At 42.3% G+C, this 22042-nt stretch overlaps 1 protein-coding gene and 1 long non-coding RNA gene across 2 annotated transcripts; one reads left to right on the top strand and one right to left on the bottom strand.

The window, feature by feature from the left end:
* The first annotated feature begins 8662 nt into the window (after positions 1-8662).
* apcdd1l (adenomatosis polyposis coli down-regulated 1-like) lies at positions 8663-21749 on the top strand. Its single transcript, XM_051415836.1, has 4 exons — positions 8663-9224; positions 17800-17983; positions 19018-19537; positions 20141-21749. Exons 1-4 carry the CDS (start codon positions 9140-9142, stop codon positions 20912-20914), a joined length of 1563 nt encoding a protein of 520 aa, XP_051271796.1. The 5' UTR covers positions 8663-9139; the 3' UTR covers positions 20915-21749.
* LOC127372291 (uncharacterized) lies at positions 14927-17858 on the bottom strand. Its single transcript, XR_007886565.1, has 2 exons — positions 17772-17858; positions 14927-16397 (listed from the first exon to the last, which is right to left on the bottom strand). It is a non-coding gene; the product is annotated as an uncharacterized LOC127372291 (long non-coding RNA).
* Positions 21750-22042: the final 293 nt, after the last annotated feature.

Genomic DNA, 22042 nt, shown 5'->3' with positions numbered 1-22042 from the left:
CAGATCAAATGCTGTTTGTGGGAGAGGTTTAAGTCCTTAAACGGTCAAATAATGATTTACACAAAAATTAACAAATAACTCTGTATGACACCATGGTTCGAGTTTTAAAAGCAAGATTTTGTCGACATGCAAACCGTGGAAAAACCATTTTGATACGTTTCATCTGACTAATGGAGATGGAAACTTTGCAGAATTGGAGTGACAGAGAAGCAGTTGTGGCAACCTGCAGCCTGGGAATAAATTGGCCTGTGGCTGATTATCATCTGTTAGTGATCAGTGCTTCTGAATATTTGCTCAACTTTTTCCCCGAGTGCCAGAGACACTCCATCTGGCTCACACTGTCAGTGTCATGAGACGCTTTGCTCCAACACACATAGACACTTAACCACCCTATGTGTGTCTCAGTTGCCAGTGTTCCTCTTTGAATCGGTGCTTGTGGTGTGTGTGTGTGTGTGTGTGTGTGTGTGTGTGTGTGTGTGTGTGTGTGTGTGTGTGTGTGTGAAATTGTCATTTATTTATTGAGTCTGAATGCATGCCTGTATGTTTCTATGTCTTTTGTATGCCTGTAAGGACATAAACAACTGGGAATATTGTGGATAAACCTGTAAGGAATCCAGCTGGTCAATGAGGTTGACTGTGACCTCCAAATCTATGTGATGACAGATCAGTGTGTAAAACCAACATGCTGCTCTCACAGCTGCTCCATATGCCAACTTCTGGAGTCCCAGTGGTGTGTATTCGTGTGGGTGAAGGGCGATTGTTTGGTAAAGCAGCGCAGCAGTACAAAGAACAACTCAAACAAGCTTCTTGTCAGCAGCTGAATGACTGAATGACAGCTTTATAATCATCTCATAGTCCTTCAGTAGTGTCACAAAGACTGTAAGCAGATATCTGAATACTGTATGAAGGCAGAATCTGTAGACAAGGGAGAAGAAGCATTATGGTTTCTGGTGTCTGTATCATGTTTGAGCGGGTTTTGGTTGCATGCAGGTAAACAGAGCTGAAGAGGCAGGACGCAGTGGCTGAAATCAAATCTCAGAACTCATCGGCTATTGTCTGACAACAATTTAGCATTCATATGATATCTAGAGATTCTTGTGTCTCAAGTTGCTAATCGGACTGTAAACAGTAACCGGCAACCTGTATAGGAAGTCTTGGCCCAGACATCTGTTTTCCGGATATCTCCTGACTACACTGGAATCCCCAAAACATTGCCCATTGCTCCCCAGAGGCTGAGCTGTCATCGGATGATAACCGATAGTTTCCGATTGGTCACTGGCTGATCATTTGGGGAAAAACACTGAAATGGTTTGTTGTTGTCTTTTTGATTTTAATGACGATAAATGTTCTTCTGGAATTAATTTCTTTCTGAGCCAAAGCAATTATCAAAGTTAAATAAGTCATTTATCTGTCATGAAAACTTCATGGTTTCTTTAGATGTCTTCCAGATAGACTGACAGCCAAAGAAAAAGCTGTATAAAGCTTGGCAATAATAGAATAGAGAACTTTGATCTTTGAATCAATAATATCAAAATATTAGATACAAATATAAGATAAAAAGAAGTCAGACAAAGCAAGAAACAATTGTAAACATCCACCACAGTTTACCAAGCCCCTGAAAACAACAGAGCTGATGATGCTGTAAAAAGCTGAAAAAATTAGGAATTAGTTTGTACAATATGTCGCCCGACTACGTTTGAAGGCAAAAGTGTCTTTTGGACACTTGGTTTCTTCTCAAAGGCATTCATGGTGTTTCACTCGATTGTACATATAAAAAGGGATTGAAGCAGCCCTCCACGTTGGAAAAAGAAATAGAAATGAATGGAGCACCATCTTGGAACATCCAGTATTGTTAATGCATCCATACAGTTTACAGATCGACTTTGTGGTTCAACTTTGACAACCGCACTTGCCGTTGTTGTGTGAGCACACCGCTGCAACATGTTTCCAGACCTCACAACAACAGATATAAAGTTCTGATAAAACAAAATTATCCATTAAAGCACAGAAATGTCACGGATGGTTATACCCAACAATAACTGCAAAAGAGGTGCAGCATGACAGCTCTCTCTCTCTCTCTCTCTCTTTTGTGTTTGTGCGTGTGAAACTGCAGCTTCCTCAGAGCATTCGTGTGCTCCCAGGTCGCAGCACCGATGGCAGACATGTTGGCATTCCTCCTCTTGCTTGCGCTGTAACATGTTTGGACATCTGCAGCAGGGTGGGATTACAACATCAGACTCAAACACGGTGCCTATCTTTTCATCAGCACATTTAGGAAACATCAAAACATCACAGTATCTCAGACCTCACCTGGTTACACCACCCAGCACTGTCAACAAAGCCGAAGTCCCTGAATGTGACAGACAGTGTTTAGCTCTGGGTGACAGCTGGAGCGAACCCTGGCACCAACGCGTTCTGGTTTAGTTTCTTCAGCAATGTGAAGTTTTATGGACAAAAGGCAAAGAACAACATGCAAATGATGTGGGTGTCTCTCTTTCTCTGGCTGTATGTTTGGAGTTATGCATCTTGCAGATAAGAGGCAGGGATGTGAATGTGTGATGATTAAAGAGCAGGTTCCTATCTGCAGCAGCCTTAACGTGTGTGGCTGTGTGTCGGGAAAGACGAGCGTATATCCTGTTTGTTAACACATACACATACTAATAAAGACACACTGAGCCACCATCCAACAGCATAAGAAGGGGAAGACAGGTTGAGCTTTAGATCTCTTCTCTTCTCTGTTCTGGGGCCGGTTCATTGAGATGTTCTAGACTGATCTGTAGCGTTAGTGTCAGTCATCATTTTGGCCTTTTAAGCTTATTTTAAGCTTTAAAAGTTAGGCTACCCAAGAAATAAAACGATGTGAAGCAAATTTGGCATAGTGGACTCAGCTAGAAGGATGATCAGGTGACGTACACTGTCCCAAAGAACATTTCCCCCATATCCAAATTAATGCTACAAACCACCAAAAGTGACTCTTATTATTACCAGATTTTGATCAACCTTAGAAGCGCAGTGTGAGTAAATTATTTTATTTCATACAGAAGTAGTCTCTGATGTGCATCGACTCTCCTGAGAGAGCTCTATAGGCCCAGGTTTTTGGAAGTGCGAGGAGGACCGCTTAGGTGTGTATGTACTTAGTGAGGAACTTCCATAGGACCTAATGGGAAGCCATCTTTGAAATCGGTATCCGGTAAATACATCCTTGCATGACATACATGTTGTCATGGTAACGATCAGTGACACCTGCTAACCAGTGGTGCCAAAATGAAAAAGAAAAAAAGAGGAAAATAAGGTTTATAATTTGTGGCCTGCTGAAATCTTGTGGAGTGAGCAAAGAGAAGGATAAAAGTTAAAAGAGACATCGTCAGTGGTTTTTATTTGCCCAAAGAAACTCTCTTGACTCTGAGTGATGAGTTAGCAGAAGAACTGAACCCACAAAGTCCACACTGCAGTGAGATTTTATGCCAGTGGAAGTTTTTTGTATTGTTTGTTTAATTTTATCTGTAAAAATGTCCACGTAACTTCTTCCAGAAGGCTGCAGGAGTAAAAGGAGCTGACATGGCTGCTTGGTTAGTCTCAATTTAGCCAGACGTCATTCCATATTAGTCCTACTTACGATAGAAAAGAACAAGACAGCAACAGGTGGATGTAGATGTCCATCTGGAATTCTACTATTAGTTTGATGTAAACCAAAGTAAAAGTCTATCTTTCTCTTTCTCTTCTGTCCATTTCTGCTCTCTTTCTCTGTTCTCTCTCTCACTCATTGTTTGATGCACATTGACGTTTGGTCCTACTGGGGGCGCTATTAGCTCGTAGAGCGACCAGAAACCGCCTCGATCCAACCAGCCAGAACACAAAATGACCAGCATGAATGAACCCAGTCTGAAGTTCTGTATGAATATGCAGTCCATGTGTATGTATATGTGATTATTCAAGTGTGTGTGTGTGTGTGTGTGTGTGTGTGTGTGTGTGTGTGTGTTGTGTTGACGTGTAGGATATGTGCCCAAGCAAACACACACCACACACATAGCCCACCGTAGTTGATAGCTCGTGCTCGGCGGAGGGGTATTAGTTACAGGATTGAGAAATTATTTGATTATAAAATAGCGTTGACTGTGTTCTTAGGCAACTTGTGCCAGCTCCCGTATGTGTGTGCCAGCAGGCCAACCCCAGTAGTTTGTGTGTGTGAGTGTGTGTATGAGTAGGGGGTGGATGTATGAGTCTGTGTATTAGAAACAGGAAAAGGGAAAAAGGGAGTGAGGGTGAGATTAAGAAATTCTGTGTGCATGCATTTATATATATATATATATATATATATATATATATATATATATATAGTGCATTCAATGATGTACTTGATGCCTGTGTGTGTGTGTGTGTGTGTGTGTGTGTGTGTGTGTGTGTGTGTGTGTGTGTGTGCATTCCTGAGGGGACCCTGAGTGGATCAAAGCTACTGACACCCCAGGCAGTGTCCTCCTGAGGGAGCCAGCTGTCAGATCTGGGATCAGAGATCAGCAGCGTCTGTCCTCCCTGCTCTTCACTCTCTGTGGGGTCTGTCACAGCAAGTTAGCACTAAGCCAGAGGCACCGATCAACAATCAGATTAGACTCTCCTGAAATAATAGCTGTGACGACTGACCGTGGGGATCGGACCATCCAAAGAAAGAGAAGTCAAAGAAGGAGTGCAGTTCTGTCTCATTTTCATTAAAGGAAGACAGATTATCTGAAGATTTGGATCAATTCCTTCATAATAACTTAACCAATCAAATCTTTCTATCACCTACTCTAACACTTGATATTTCCTGGTAAACTCACCTTGGTGTCAGAAGCTACGGTGGCTGAAAAACGCATGGCGCCCCTATCTAGAGCCAGTGTTTGGTTTGTCCCTTGTGGGTACTGTAGAAACATGGCGGTCTAACATGGCTGACTCCATGCAAGGCAACCAACGGTGTCTGTAGATATAAAAGCCTCATTATAAGGTAACAAAAACATTATATTCCATTTATGCCAATAGATCCTTCTAAATGTTACACACTTGACCTTTAATGTGGATTTTAAGAGGGTGATTTCAGTGTTTCCAATTTGCTTATTTCTTTTTGAAAACATAAAAGTTAAGCAAAATATTGCCTTGTTTTCATGCAATTCTCTCTTTGGAATAATTAATGTATCTGCAATTCTTTAAATGTTGCTATTGTCAGTCAAATCTTCACTGACAGAATGTTCTTGTTTTCCAACAATATCCACTCATCATAACTACAGACTAACTAAAGTTTTTTATGGTTATGGTTAGGTAAAGACTGTGGTCTTGGTTTAAATCAGAGGTCCACAGTGACATGGAGCATAAGATACGATGTGTTTACTGTCCTGACCTTTCACTGAAAACAGTCTTTCCCCAAACCTTAAGTGCTTTTACTGCTTAAACCTAACCACACGTGGGACTCTGGATGAGAACCCCGCACTTCGATGTCAAAAAAATTTATTCCAGGAAGTAGTAACGTTTCTGACCACAACGTAGTAGAGTGCTGCAAGGATGACGTATTTTTGTAGGCCTGCCTGGAAGTTAGCATTGCCCTGGTTCCCTCAACAAAAAGCCAATGAGATTTTTCTATTTGATTTTGGAACTGTTATCATTTTTGAAGCATAGATGCAATCGCCAGAAATAAAAAGCTACTGTTAGGCTGTAAACAAACTACACCACAGTCACAAGAATTCAACATTACCACCACTAAACTTCCAACTTGTACCTAAATTGTGTAATTAAAAGTGTCATTTAACGTTTGAATAGTTTGCAAGAGCGCAAGTATAAACACAACGAGGCTGTAAAGGCGGACCACTGAGTAGATAAGTCTGCGTGTTCAGTGTGCTGACGTTTTATGTCACCGACAACCTCTGTAGCCTCATTTAGCCACTTGTAAGCAACCGTCCTTTTAAATAAAAGAAACTGATGTAAGATGTAAAAGCTTAAAAATTCACAGGTGGCGTATTTACTGATGATACTGATTATGTTGTAGAACAAAACATGATTTCAGGCACCTATCCAAAAACCCCACTGACTTCAAGGCGAGGGAACCAGAGGTGCAGAAATGCTAACTTACTTCCGGGTTTCACGACTCACTCCTTCACTCTATTGGGAAAACAAATTAGTAAGATAGTTTGTAGGAGACATGGTTGTTTTATGTGGTGAAACACAGTCCACAGTTTGCATGTTATGCTAAATTTTAAGCAAACCGTTTCAGTAATAAGTTTTATTTTCTCTACCAAATGAGTTTCCCTAACTCAGGTGTTAGTTTAAAACATTCTCACACTGTCTCATGTTTCTTCATCTGTCGAATTTCTTTTTAGAGATGTTTCAGTGTTTCCAGATCTCCGCCATTAACTTGGGTAGTGCAATGTTATTATTACTGATAGCAATGACGGCTAAAACTACACAAATAAGACCCAGATTGTAAAAGAAAACAAATAAAACATTATTATCCTTTAATACCATCAATGTACTGTTTCTTGACCTTGAGCACATGGTATAAGACTGTGAGAAACCGTGTGCGAGGGCTTTGAACATACACAGTTTTAGGCGAACTGACAATTGGCAAAGAAATGTTAATATAAGCAAGATGATGCATTACAGATCTGCCATATAAAACACAGTACCGGTGGTAAAATTACTCAGCCCAATTGCATTGGCCATTGGATGTGTGTGTAATGGTGTCAGGAGTGTACGCACCCCTGACTGAATGCCAGGGCTCTGGTCAGCCCACCCGTCGTAGACGTGCTGCCAACTCTCGCTTGGCAGGCACTTTGAAACCCATCTTTACCTCTGCAGCGGTCAACAGTGTCAACAGCGCTGTCAGACCACATGTATTCGCGGAGCCAATGAATCAGTGTGACTGGAGCGTTTGTGTGTGCATGTGTCTTTCTAATGGGGTGTGATACAGTTTGTGCAAACTGTGTGTGTGCAGCTGCTGCAGGTTTGAGTTCAGACATTTCTTGTTGCTGATTTTACTCTCAGTTTAAAGGGTCGGTTCACCTTAAACTTCAAAAAACATACTCTCATCCCTCAGTGGTATCCAACCATGCGTACAGTTTTAGTTTTATGTGCAAAAGTCTATGCGATTTCTGCCTCCACCCTAATAAAATGGAGGTGAATGGAATTTTATTTGTGGTTCAGCATAAAAAAAAAGACATTTAAAAAAATAAACAGCAGCATCTCTTCCCAGACACAGTGTTCCCATTACTCACAATAAGCCACAGACCTCACTGTCAACAGTTTTCATTGGGACTATTTCTTCGGTGGAACAAAGTTCCAATGAAAACTCTCCACAGGGAGGCCTGTGGATTAGCCAGAGTAATACATTTAGACACGTTGCTGTTGGCTTTTTGTTTTTTACTTATTCAATCCCAATACAAGCTCGTGCTGTGCAACCAAATATTGTTCAAACCAGCAAAACCAAATATGTCTTAGTAGGCTGAATTGTGGATGAATGTGTATAAAGGACAAATATTTCCATGTGACTGAATGTCCTGGGTTTGAGTATTAAGTCTAATTATCTAAACAACATATCGCTTCAATGAAGAGGTGGAACAAGCTGATAAATAATATATATGATACTGTCAAAAGTAGTCACTTATTGTTCAGCCCAGCTCTGTCAAACAGCCCCAAAGCCTCCAAACACTCTGTATCTAACTGGAAATAGAAAATGAGACCTTAACAAGTTGAGGTATTTACTGTCTAAATCCGGGTGATTCCTGAATGTAGGATTACCAGTGGATGATGTTGGCAAGCCAGCTAGTTAACAGTAATGTAAATAAGATAACTTTGGAGTCACTGGTGTAGAGCAGTCAACCAATAGCTGTGAATTCTGTACAGCCTTGCAAATTTTATCCAATCACCACAACTTCTTCACATATTTGACCAATCATCGTAGTTACCAATCCATAAACCATCATCTAACACACTTCTTTGTTTCTGTTTGTGAAGATGCAGACATGTGCGACGCAAGCGTTTTACATTTACCCTCTCCAAACAGTGAGATTTTATATCACAACTTTTTAGAAAAACTAATGTGAAATCTGGAATATAGGCCCCAACAAATCCCATAGCGACTGGTAGAGACAATCTTCCCACCCTTTCAGCCCGTGTGCCAAGCTAACATATCTTGGACCAGTTTCTCCACTGATATCAAATCCTTGGTAATCCCTCAAAGAAACTGACCTCCTATTTGTTTCTGAATAAAATGATCAGATCACTGTAGCACGTCACTTTTCTAACGCTGCAAGAACTTGAAAATGAATTAAGGTAAAGGCAGAAATCTCAAAACCAGGACAAATTAGAAACAAGATTATCCTCATGGCTGAAAACAGCTAGAGGTACAGTAAGTGAGAAAATATGTTGTATATATGTAGTAATTTGGGTGTAGTAACATTGTGGCTGCAGTGTTAACTCTTATTCACCACTGCCCTTTTGCACCTTGCTCTAAAAGCTCCCTGGAGCCTTCACTTGAGGCTCAAACCCCCCTCCTCCACACACACAAACTTTCTCTATCTCTGCCCTCCCTCCATCTCTGTCTCTGTCTCTGTCTCTCTCTCTCTCTCTCTCTCTCTCTCTCTCTCTCTTACTCCCTCCTCTTAGCTCAAAACTATAAGAGCCAGACATGGGTGCACTCACACACAAAATACTCCTGCTCACATGCACGCACACACACTCACTGCACATGCATCGAGTGGAACAGATCCACAGGCTGCACAGTAGTGAGGCAACGGTGTGTGGTTGAGAGAGGGGGTTGGAGAGAGAGAGAGAGAGAGAGAGAGAGAGAGAGAGAGAGAGAGAGAGAAAGCATTTACTCTCCCTCTCGCCAACTTAAGGAAAGCACCAGTGTGGAGAAGTTGCATGAAGTGTGTGGTTCCAACTGAGGACTTTCTTATCAGACCATGGAAGCCAAGAAGTGGAGGTAGAAGAACAAGAAGAAGGAAAAAAAACCTCCCTGCTGGCTGAGACCAGAGTTTCATCTGAGGGATTACTGGACTCTTCATATATGTGCTCGTGTCATGGTGATATCCTACATGATCGTCTCTTGTTGACAGGAGCCTCTCTGTGTCTTGGATTTCCCAGGGATCAAAGTTTGTTTTCTGAGCAGAGTGTGTGAATGAAGTGTGCGGAAGCAGGGAACATGTCAAGCGGACGTTTCAGTCACCTGTTGAGGGGCGTCTGGCTGCTGTGGCTGTGGCAAGGTGAGTCCAGGCACTGTCTGCAGGATGACTGTGTGTGTTTTTATTAAGTGTTCCAGCTGTCTAAACAGCCTCTTTAAATATGTAGTTTGTCTTAAACGTTTTTGTCCAGTGAATTTGTGCAGAATTCACCTGATTAAACTCATAAAACTTAAATTTTTTTTGGTTGGATTTATATCTAAATTTGAAGATAAATGTTTTTAAATATTAGTTTAATAAACTAAAACTGATGCTGGTGTTTCATGGTCTATAAGTCCCCAAAAATGCTAGTAAAAACATATTATTTTTTAAGTATCGCAAGAACTTTTTGTGGATCTTGTTTTAGAATCTAATCTTAAAAGATCGTAGCAGATTTCCTCCTCTAATCCAAAGCTTTTCCAGTATGAAAAAAAAAAATGAGATAAACTGTCTCTCATGTGAGAAATCAGCTGAACACTTGCGGATTTAGCTTAAAGAACACATGGCAGGGACACAGAGACAAAAAGGAAGAGATTATAACAGACAAAAACATAATTACAAGGAAGTTATTATTCAATTTGTCACAATTCAAATGATTTGCAAAGTTCAACATGTGGCTCAGCACTTTGAAAAATAAAAACACAACCTATGCTGACGTTAGACTCATGAATAGCCAGTCTGTGTTCTCCCTCTCCTCCTCTGTGTGTCTTCAAAGCGTCAGTCGGATCTGTGGCCAGTGGAGGAGTCTTAAAAAGAGCTCTGGCTGGTGCCTTTAAACAATGGTTCCCTACGAGCAGGGAAGCGTGGCCCTGGAACTAATGTTGCCATTATGTTAATGGTTAGAATAACAGGAGACAGCCATTACTGACCTTACCTCAGGCTGCTCTGCAGAGCCGATTGTCCAGCCGCCGCAGCCTCGATCACGGAAGCGCAGCATTTTGGCTATCAGGGCTGGTTAGGTTGATGAGCGGCGGGAGACAGACAGGAGGAGGCATCTGCCCAGTTTTAATCATCATCCAGCAACCCAAACGCCAACCCCCCTACCCCTCCCTTCATCCCTAGCTGCTTCAGTGGTAGACTGGTAGACTGGTATCTGGGAATTATTTTCTTTTTCACAGCTCAAGTCTAGTAGAGGAGACAGGCGAGGTTGAGTCGCTGGCCCTAAACAGATGCTGTAAGGAGCTGAGCAGTTCTTCAGCCCAAACAGAGCAGAAAACAGATCATAAAAATTTTAAATAAAACGGACCATAACATTTGTTTTCAGATTCATTTTGACAGGTGTAATATGATTTCTGTGAGGGGGGAAAGCTTCCCAAGCCTGAGTGCTTCACAGTGACGGTGAGATGAGTCAAAGAATATTGAAACTTTTGAACAACTCTTTGCTTATAAACTACAAAGCAGCCTCTGAACCCAAACCTTAACTTTAAAGCTACAAAACCTCAGTTCTTGGAGTTCTGCCTCTCTTGATGAAGTGTTTGAGGAAGATAAAAGTGACCAATTTGCTGTATGGGAGAGACCACAGTGAATATTTGGATTAGGTCTAGTGGATCCTTGGATGAAAGAATTTCCTGTTTTTTCCTGGGTTTCATAAACTGGACTAAACTGGATGGGAACATTTAGTGATCCACCCTATCACGGTTTGAGTTCACCATACAGAAAACCCCTTGATCGTATTCATATAAATTAAACCTCGGATGCGGTCTTCCTGTTTCGGCCTGAAAAACGGCCTCCGACCGGATCTCCCAAAACATCTCCAAACCAAGTTTTTGGATTAAGGTGAAACCAATGTAATCTCAACTCGAAAACATCAATGGACCATCAACTTCCCCTGTCCGCTATCTACATCTCGACTACCTCGGCTGTCCACCAAGAAGAGACACCGCAATGCCTGTCAGGTGCTATTACAATCAGGAATCCTCTATACAGTCTGCCACTGAATTCCATGTGCATCCATAGGCACTGTATGAAGTTTGAATAACATTATACGACATGCAGAATTTACAAATAATGCAGCCCATGAAAGGTTGAGAAAATGGTGGGGTAGGTGGATGTGTTGGCTTGATGTGGTAGCCGTTTTATTAATGGTGAGGGTGTGAGATGTGTGTGTTGTTGCTTTGTGAACAGGAGCCAGAGTTTCGCTAACCACAGTGGAACTGGCAGCAGCGTCCACTGGGCAAACTCCTGTAGATCCCTTGTCTAAATAAACGTGGCCGCTGGATTAACCAGCTTACACTGTGATGAAAAGACAACAGTAGTCGTCCATGCGCTGCCCCGGGGACAGAGGGATACTCCTGGTCTGGGAGACCGCTATGAGATGCTAGGGTTAAAGCCCAAAAAAGGAAGGGGGACTCAGGGTTAGAATAACACAACAGACCTCATGTTCTTTGAAAAACCTCTAAATCAACCTGACCTTCGCCTGACTTTGGCGACAAGGGTGGAGGGAAGGGAGAGACATAGAAACAGGGTACTGCAGCAAGAAGGCCTGAGCCAGACGAAACAGAAAAATGATTTGCATGGTCTTTGTTAGCCCTCTTCCATTCCTGACCGCGCTGGGCATTAGTTACAGTTGTCTGAGTATTTTGTTTTAGTAATGAGTGGAGTAATTCAATAATTACATCAGTTACAAATCCCAGTAACACTCTGATATTTTGACAATTTGAGGTTGACATGTTCGCTGTCTTTAGGCGCCTTTACACTGTGCAAAAACGATTATGTGTGTCTGTCACACTGTGTGAGAGTGGTCTAATAAAACCTTCACAATCTGTGTCAGACTGTATGACATCACTTTGAGGCATGTCAGATTGTGCGATGAATCCGCGGTGAATCGTAGCGCTACCATGTGAATAGAAGGAGGAAAGAGCAGAGACACGCCTTCCATCTGTGCTGTTTGGTAAATAAGAAGACCTGCATCGCTGCATTTTCAAACACACACAGAGTCGCATAAATGTCTTTTCTCATTTCACCTCTATTGTTTTGGTTTGGGTGTGTACATGCAGACATTTCTTCCTAAACTTGGCCTCCCAAAAATGGCTTTTACAACAACGTATTCTGCATTATTTCATGCCGTTTTCTGATTGGTTGTTTGGTTTTTGCGTCATTGTAGCGGTCGCAGTGTGAGAATCTGGTGTTAAATTTCTGACACTGACAGAAATGTTGATCACAGTGTGATCTTGGGCCAATGCTTTAATGGGAGTTTGCTGAAGAGTTGGTATCAATTTCGACTGCTGTTAGCTTGTAGGGGCTGGAGGAGTAGGGAAATGGTTAGGTTAATCTCAGGGGCTAGATGATTAATAGGATAGGAAAGAAGAATAACAGCTCTTGCTACACACATTTCGGTTTTTGTGCGTGTTTTCAGTTTTATAAATATAGCTTTTTTTCTTCCGAAGAGTAGTAGATTTTGAGTAATTTTGCCTCTTTTGCCCTCTGCAAATATTGAAATAAAAGTAAAGAGTCCTTCATTGTCTGAAGCCAAAAAAATTTGGGAATCACTTATAACACCTCTATCGAGGACAACCCACCAAGAGAGCACAAGAGTGCCTGAAAAAGCAGCTGTGAACTGTGAATAATGTGCAGCAGTCACCTAAATATGTGGAACGAGCAGGATCTCTGAGCTACTGTAGCATCACACACAGAAAAAACACACACTCAGACACATGCACCTCACTAATCTAGTCATTCCAGCTCATGAAGATGCCTCACCCCACCCTCCTCCAACCCCTCATCATCCTGACCAACTTCATTCACCTCATCAACCACTGACAGACACACAGAGAAAGAAAAAAAAAAAAAAAAGAAACAAAGACAGAGGAAAAAAAAGAAGGGAGGAATCTGAAATCCATCCAGGAGAAATGAGCCGTAAACATCATGGCTTTTTCATCAGAGGAGGGGAGCAGTAATCAGCCGAGGGGGAGGTGGGCCAGGAGGGCACGGGCACTTCAGGGACAGTTTTGAGGGTTTTGTCCTGCAGCACTGAGGCAATGAGAGATGAGAAAGTGGATTTACAGGACACTGGGGGTAACCACACTGAAATAAATGCAGCAAGGATGTAGTAAAAAAAAAAAGAGCAGGAAACACACGAGGAAGTAGTTAAAATACTGGAACATGGAGGAATTGGTCTTGCTTTGCCATCATTTCACCACCAACACTTCTTCTGAGACAAAATAGATATTTTCTTTCACCTTCACTGCCTCCACTTTGGCAGGTTTAATGATTCTCCATTAAAAAAGCCTCAATAGAAGCAGCTATGAAGCAGACAAAGTCGTCTCTCTCTAATGAACGAGGCACAGGGTTGACTTAAACTTCAGGCACTTGATTCCCCCTGCGAGTGCTGAATCAAAAGTGCCTGGATCTGGTTCTTGTTTTTACAGGATAGCTCCAAATAAAGAAGTACATAAAGCCGTATTTTGACTTTGGCGCTATGGATGAGACATGAGAGAGGAGGGTGAAGGCTGCCAAACCGTAATCACAAATGCAAACAAACAAACAAACAGAGTGCAGCGTGGAGGTCCTTTATAAATGGTATCCCTTCTCAGTCTTCTGTAAGTCAATGTGTGCAGTGTGTTTTTGTGAATGTGCATGCATGCATGTGTATGTGTGTGGAAACAGGATGAATACGGGAGCTCAAAGACAGGTAGATTACTTTGGCCGGTCATCAGTCGGCTGAAGCGAAGGCCAGTGGCAGCGTCAGTGTTGGTGGTGATGACAGACTGACCATCCAGACCACACGCAGGTCACAGGCTGCTGCGCTGACCCCTTGTGGGAGAATTGTGGTACTGCATGAGGACAAACTAGGGGGGATGAGTGTTGTCTTTGATGTGCAGTGCGTTGTTCAGCTGTTCTTGACAGTAAAATCAGGGTTACTGCAGCAAAGCAGAAAGGCAGGAAGACAAGGTGGCAGTCACAGAGCAGCGCTGGCATCCTGCCCACTGTTGAAGTGAAGCTTGCACCAAAAACCAATCTCACTGTATGTCAGCATATTAATAGCCCTGGCCCTTACGAGCAAAAAGAGCTATCACAATTGTTGCTCGTTGCGTGCTGTTACGGCAATCGAAGCAACATGTGTGCATCAAAGAGTTTTGTCTCATTCTCCAGGCTTTACTTGCTTTAATCATTCTTCCTCTTTCATACTTTTTAAGAGCTTCCAATGTACGTGATCGGGAACAAAATCCTCCTTGTTCTGTGCAAAAAAAATTATTAATATTAGATTTAAGCAGCCTTCCTCTGTTTTTCCCGGACAGTGTTTCTCTGTTGAGCTGCAGCGGAGGGAGAGTAACCCAAAGAGGGAATTTCAATGTTTCATTTAACTTTGGAAGATAGCCATTTGATTTGATTAACTCAGACTTCTGAAACCTCACGTTAGGTTCGTATAAACTAACTTTTGTTACTAAAGGCAAATTATAATGTTGTAATGACCAGTATGAAACCTGATCAATGTGCATATGGATACCTGACAGTTGTTTTAAGACAGACTTTAATGTGGGAAGAGTTTACTGAATAGATGCCTGTGGTATTGACCTGCCATGAGGCTTTAGTGAACTATTCACATGCTATATGTCGACCCTTGAACCCTGTGAAGTCATAGAGGTTAGTGGCATCGTTATTTTTAGTTAATTTGAGTAAATGTTTGTTATTGAAATGTCAGTTTTACAGTTGGATTACTGTTACTGTGTAGTGAGCTCTCATGTTTTACACCAATGTAATTCTACCTCTTTACAGGTGAACCTAAATTATATATATGTACAAATACACTTGTTTATTACCAGTTTATTATAATTCAACAACACCATAAACTGCAGCCTCCAAAATGACCATACATTGACTCAATGCCTTACAACCTTCAGGTTTAATTGCAGGTTTGTTGCATTCGACTGCATCAGGTTTAGCTGTACGCAGAGAGACAGCTGTGTGTATAACCCAACATTGGTTTTATCAGTCTTGCAGTGTGTTATATTGGTAAAAATACATGACATCTGTTTCTAAAAGATGCACCGAACGCTATTCAGTGACAGGGAGGTGTATACTGCATAAGGGGAAGTTTTAGGGCCCTTAGTGGGAAAATAAATCAGTGGGAACCATTGCAGGGTAAAACTAATGATATCTGACTGCCTGTGTAGGAAGTGAATCAACTAAAATGGTCCCCCATCTCCTCCAAATTGAGATGGGGGTTGGATATTATCATATGTATTACAACATCGCCTCACTTGTGGTTGCAATAGGCTCTTTTGTAGAAGAATACTTAAAAAACCCCACGATGAGCAATTTTGTTTTACTAAGCTCTGCTTTTATGAGTGCTCTTTTAGTAAATGCAACCATATGCCCAAACTGGAACGAGATCCAAGAGAGGGAAAGGGGCTGAATGACAAGTGACCTCAAGAAACACTATAGAAATGCTTTGGCAAAAACAGAAACTCAAATATAGCAACCCAAATGACTCCACATCATACTGTGACTCTTGCCTCTCTGTCCATTCATTGCACCGTGTGTGAGTAACCACTTAGGCAACATGTTGCATGCAGCTACAAAGGGTGGATAACACAAAACAGACCGATTGGATGACTTGCAAGGAGCAGTGGAAATTAATTAATCCTGATTAGTATTTCTGCTCCGAGCACTCCCGTGGGAGCGCAGCTGGGTCCGACTGACCGGGTTCCCTCGCCAGCTGCAGTGACATGGAGCATAAACAAACACATCACCGCATGGGGAAAATTGCAAACATGTTTCAATGCCTGTGACAAGAAAAAGGAGTATTAATCATATCAACAAATTGACAGACTGCTCAAAGGAGGAGAAATGTGCCTTGAGCTTAAATTTGGTTTTGTGGTCAGCGACTGTGCAATCCAGCCTCTACGTGTGTGTGTGTGTGTGTGTGTGTGTGTGTGTGTGTGTGTGTGCAGGTGGAAGGATGCTAGGAAATGACTGAGCTGCACACATGTCTGTGGTTGTGGTCAGCAGATGGGAAGCACTCCAAGAGTGAGGGGAACAAAAAATATCCTCCATCTGACACTAACAAGTTTACTAAACGCAGATCAGTCAGCCACCATTTTGGAGCTTTTTCCTGAACACAAAGAACAAAAAACATCTATCAGCAAGTCAGCATCCCTTTCCATTCAAAGTCTCCATTTTCCTTCAGCTCCATCTGCTCAGTCATATGAGAACAAACTGATCTGTGGCTCCCAGCTCAACTGGAGGCTCGACAGGTGATGTCCTCCCCAAGTGCATCTAAAGTCAAATGAGAGAAAAGTGGAGTGAGATTACAACCATAAAGCTGTCTACCACAGATGACCTCGAGGAAAGCTGAGAAAGTGAGAGAAAGAATGTGAGAGCTGTAAGGGAACAAGGGGGAATAAGAAAGAAGGAAATAGAGGAAAAAGCAAGCTGGATATCCTGCTCATCGAGTTAAATGAGAAGATTGAGAATCACTCTCATACTTGTCAAATATAAGGCTACAGTTAGCAGGCAGTTGGCTTAGCTTAGCATAAAGACTGGAAGCAGGTTTGAATGTAACAGTATCCACCTACCAGCACCTCTAAAGTTCACTATTTAACATGTTATATTTAATTTATTTAATACGTACAAAAAACAAAGTGTAAAAAGTAAAGTTCACCTTTGGGAATAAAAGTGAGTGGACGAGGAAAACAAGACAAAAAGTCAGAGAGAAAACAGGATACGGAGGAGTCTGTGAGAACTCATCCCCCTCTTGCTTTTTTGACATTTGTTTTGGGAGGATGAAACTGAAGCCATAATTTTCACACACAAGAAAATGCACACACTGCCAGGACAGAACCCCAGCGCGTTTCCTCACGTTGCAACCATGAGGGTGTAATCACAAAAAATATCCTCGCCGTGTCGACAACGCACACATCTCTGAGCAACAAGTGGATAGAGCAGAAAAGTGCCGTTATTACCAATGACAGGGAGACGGATTGCAGATGTGCACGTGTCAGATCAATAAATGTTATAGAGTGAATAATGCTTTCATTTGGATTAACTTAACTGCCTGTGTTTGGGAAAACTCAAACGAGAACATTCATCATTTTAAGTGTTTTTTTTTTTATTATCATATTATCAACAGATGTGTTTGGCTCGGCTGGCCTGCTGCTGTCAGTGACCCGCTGTTGGCTTTATCTTGATGGTAGAATCGCATATACAGAGAGCCTGCACGGGTGCTGATGTGCACACAAACGCTCCTCTGCACACGCTCCTCGAGCTTCCAACCAAACCCCAAAAAACGAGGTCTGTGTGTTGCAGCTGCAGGCTGATTGGAGTGACAAGCCAAAACTGTCTGCACCGTGGCCTCGCCTAATTCAGATTCATGTATGGTTGCTATAGGACCCACTCTCCACTCATTACATGGACAATTTACCAGAATTACAGCTTGCTGTCAACCAGAATTGTTTTTAGATGTAACAGGGAGAAGATGTGAATCCCCTTATGGACATTATCTGTTCTCTTCTTTTTATGATGAAGGAGGCTGATAATAATCTCTGAACTGAATAATTTCCTACATCCACCCAAAATCAGCCGGGAAATCTAACTTAAGTGCCGTGAAGCCTCTGTGTTTATCTGACTGGATTACTGTGATTATTTACTCACTGTTTTCTGACTCTCCCTTCCTCTGTAGCTGTGTTTGTGGCTGGAACAGGGAGTAAACTGTGGGAGGTGCCCACAGCCTCCTTCACTTCCTCCTCCAACCTCAGTGAGAGCCTGCAGTGGGAGCAGGACTGTCAGTACCTCCACCTACAGGACAGAGTGAGAATCACAGCAGACATCCCTCCAAGACTGGACGGCACATGGGTGTCAACAAGGTGAGGTTTTTTTGTAACAAGTTGTAGCAATACAGACACACAAAATAATTGTATCCAGTTTTTTAAACCTTTAATATTTTAAGCAGCTATAATAGATACTTTCCTATTAACAATGGATCATGTGACCTTTTCTGGCCTGTAACTGCACTGTTCACTCTCACTGCTAGTTGTGCCGATGAAAAAAAGCTCTAAAAACCCAGTGTGCCCTACCTGGTCAGCACTGAACAGCAGGCAGAAAGAGTTAGCAACTATCTTGTGAACATAGTGGAGCATTTAGCAGCTAAAGATATTTACCTCAGGAGTTGGTAGAGACCAAAGACAGAGCTTAAAGAAAGTATGGCAATATTAGACTAGAACTACAACTCCAAATGAATGATAATGTTGCTGATAATGTGTGAATAGAAAACTCTTTAAAGTGATAAGTTAAGTGATGAATTGCTGCACCTACCAATTGAAAAATCTGTATTATTTGTTTCAAAAATAAGGTTGAGTAGGTCCACAGAGCTCAGAATTACAACGGGAGACTCTCAGATTGCTGCCAAAACATGTGTTAAACACTTGGGCTGCGAGTTGGATGGATCACTGAGTGGAGAGATTATGGGACAAAGAGTTATTACCAATGTGAACCAGAAAATCACATTTCTGGCACGCTAGGCCTAATTCTTAGATAAAAATAATGTTGTTGTGGTTCCAACTTATTTCTTTTACCAGCTAGTGGCCAAAAATCACTTAATACAGGTTCAAATATTAAGCCAAAAACATGGAAAAGATTTAGATTCAGTTATGAAAAAAAAAAAAAACACTATTAAGAGCTTTCAAATGAAAATGTTCAGAGACCTTAAATACTTTAAAGCTTTTTGCTTATGAAGACTTGTAACTTGACTTGGATTTGAGGCTTTGACTGATTTGAGATTTGACTGAAATGTGCCCCAAAAGACTTAAAGACAGCTCTGGATGTGGCAGGAAACTGATCTCCGCTCACTGCCGGATACATGACACAACCAATCCTCTCATTCAATTTCTCTGCTGTTCAGATGTGAAGTTCGGCCTGGTCCAGAGTTCCTCACCCGTTCCTACACTTTCCACCCCAGCCGTCACTTCCAGGCCCTGCAGCACTACTACACAGACAGTGGCTGCGAGGACCCAGCCTATTCCCTGATGATCAGAGGGAGGCTTCGTCTGCGCCAGGCCTCCTGGATCACCCGCGGGGGCACCGAAACTGAACATCACATCAGCAAGGCGGGCATTGTGGTCCACAGCCTGGCGGCCAAGCAGAGGCTGGCCTCCAGCTTGCCTCCGACCTGCGTGGGTCTGACCCTGGGTCGAGTGGTTCCAGGGAAGCTGTATGAGCTGTACAACACTCGAGCGGGGAGGGGATGCCTGGCAGCGCTGGGCTTCTCAATGATAGAGATGGGACTGATACGGGTGGAGACGCAGCACCACAGCCACGGAGGAAAGGTCCAGGAGCTGTTCTTAGGGGACGTTCACACTGACTGGACACAGAGGACTCAGTACAGACCTACAGGGTACCAACAGCCACTGCAGAACGCCATGGTGAGACGTTACTGTGCGTTATTCAGTTTATTTACTAGACAGAGTTGATCAGAGAAGTGAGAAGCTTGTGGAGGATTGATTGTAAGGACAGGCAAAGCTACTATAAACATCTTGTTATCCACTGAGCAGCTCAACAGTAAAGCAGTTGGGATGTCACTGCCTTTCTCCTCTTGATCAGCGTAATATGTAACAGTAACAGTATTAACATGACAGAAAACCATAAAGAAACGTATTTAATTTGTTTATGAAAAGTGGAAAAAATGGGAATTTCTCAGAGCCAACATCTGAAAACATTCAGTTTTATCATCAATGACAAAGTAAAGCAGAAAATCTTCCATGTGGAAAGCTAAAACCATCTAATGTTCGGCATTTTCTTCCTAGAAAATTAAAAAAATTATCAATCTATTATCAAAATTGGTACTTTTTCTGTTGTTGTTTCCACTTAAAATAAAATAATGTTTTTTTTTCCCACTGTTTCCTAAACAAAATAAACCCTTTTTATTACATTTTCTCGGGCTCTGGGAAATTTTAATTGATCACAATTTCCTGATATTATAAATGATTAAGTGACTAATAAAAAAAACCCTCTCTTAATCTTTGCAGCATCACATCCACCCCTGCCCTGTGTGCGCTCTGGTGTACCGCTCCTCCGAGCAGCGCCCACCAGTGTTGCCCCGCCGCCCCGCAGCTCCTCTGTCTCTGGCCAGCCGCTGGGTCAGCCAGCGCTGCGAAACCCGCCCCAACGTCCTGTTCCTTACCCGAGACTTCACCTTTAATCCTGACCAGCATGCGTGGGATGGCATCTACCGGCACTACTCGGACCCTGCCTGCTCTCAGCCCACTTTCACCCTGAGAGCCTCGGGCCACTACGCTCAGGGAAACCCCTCCACCAAGGTCTCAGGAGCCACAGAGTTTGTCTTCAAGGTCACACAGGTGAGAGTCACAGCTGCAGAGGAGTCCACAGCGAAGTTGCTGAATGGGACGAGGCCAGGAAAGTGCGGCCGGGCAGGCAGCTGGGAGGTTGGGGTGGAGCAGGACTTGACCCCCACAGATGGGTGCACCCTGCTGGGTATCAAGCTGCCGCATAAGGAGTACGAGCTCTTCAAGACTGAGCTGGACCACAGGAAACACCCGCTGCTGTTCATCGGAGAGAGGCCGACTGACGGGTCCAGTCCAGACCGACCGCAGAAGAGGCCCACTTCCTTTCAGGCTCCCATGGTGCTTTGCAGTGGGGGGGAGACACAGCCTTCACATCGCTATGGCTCAGGTTTTAACAGCAAGCAAGTCCAGTTAGCAGCTAGTGGGACAAAGAGACTGGCACAGCTGGTTTTACTGGTGCTGGGATCTGTGCTGTGCAGCTGGTTCTGTGTTTATTAGAGACATTGTTCACAAATTAAGCCTGTTACACAGCTGAAGTCATTGATGGACATTGTTTTCTGGCAGCTTTCTTTCACTCTTCCTCCAAATGATGATGACCACATGTGTGACTATCAAGAAAAATCATGAGACACTCAGGAGAGCTGAATCATTTTTGATATCTGGCTTTCAGATGCTGCCTGTAGGTTCACTTTAATGACTATTAACTTCAGCTGCATTTCTACCTAAAACTAATCTGTATATAAACCACCAATATAAACAAGTGCCACCATTTCAGTATGTAAAAATATATTCTCTTAAACCATGTTCCTTCTGTATAATGATCAAATGTTCTCACAGATTTATTCCTTTTTACATATTTTTGGGTAAATTCAGTCTCTTTTTGTAATGCTATTATTTCAAAGCAAGATCACCAATATGGTTCAGTTATTTCCACATACAAATGAAAGCCATGGACATCACACAAGAGCTCGTTTTCATCCTAGATGCAGTATAACTAATGCACTTTGTACAGATGATTGTTTTCTCAACATACTGGAGAGAAAAGAAGTTGGAAATGTTTTAACATTTGTAATCAGCGCTTTTAATAGCTGCCATCTTCATTGGTCTGATGCCACTGTGGTGTGAAATGTTGCTTCATCTCTGTCCTCTTTCACAGCTTGTGTATTAGTTTCTATCAGCAGATCAATCTAAACAAATCAAATGAATATTTATTTTAACCATTTATACTGTACTTTTTGATAAAAAGGAAGATTTTGGTCTAATATTTTAGTTAGTTTCGCCATTTAAGAATTTGATTATTTTCTATTTGTATTAAAAAAATGGCTTTTCATAACATCTTGTGTTCAGTTGGTCTTTAAAACAAGGGTCTAGAGCCATGCTAGTAGCCCTGTGAGGCTGTACGATAGATAGATATAGAAACATAGATACCTCATTGGTCGCTGCTGTGTGCCTCCACTATGCATCAGCGCGGTTGCCATATTGGCGGAGATCAAGATCTGCTAGTTAACAGTACTGAGAGATGCAGACTTCACTATAAGTTGACTGTAACTCGTGTAATTCTGAACCGATTTTCATTAACTTTAGTTTGTTATTAATGTGAGAAATTGAACATAATTAATTCAGTTA

The sequence above is a fragment of the Dicentrarchus labrax genome, unplaced genomic scaffold, assembly GCF_905237075.1.
Source record: "Dicentrarchus labrax unplaced genomic scaffold, dlabrax2021, whole genome shotgun sequence".
Lineage (NCBI taxonomy): Eukaryota > Metazoa > Chordata > Actinopteri > Moronidae > Dicentrarchus > Dicentrarchus labrax.
The sequence above is the reverse complement of the archived record's forward strand: the minus strand, read 5'-3'. Positions and strand labels throughout refer to the sequence as shown.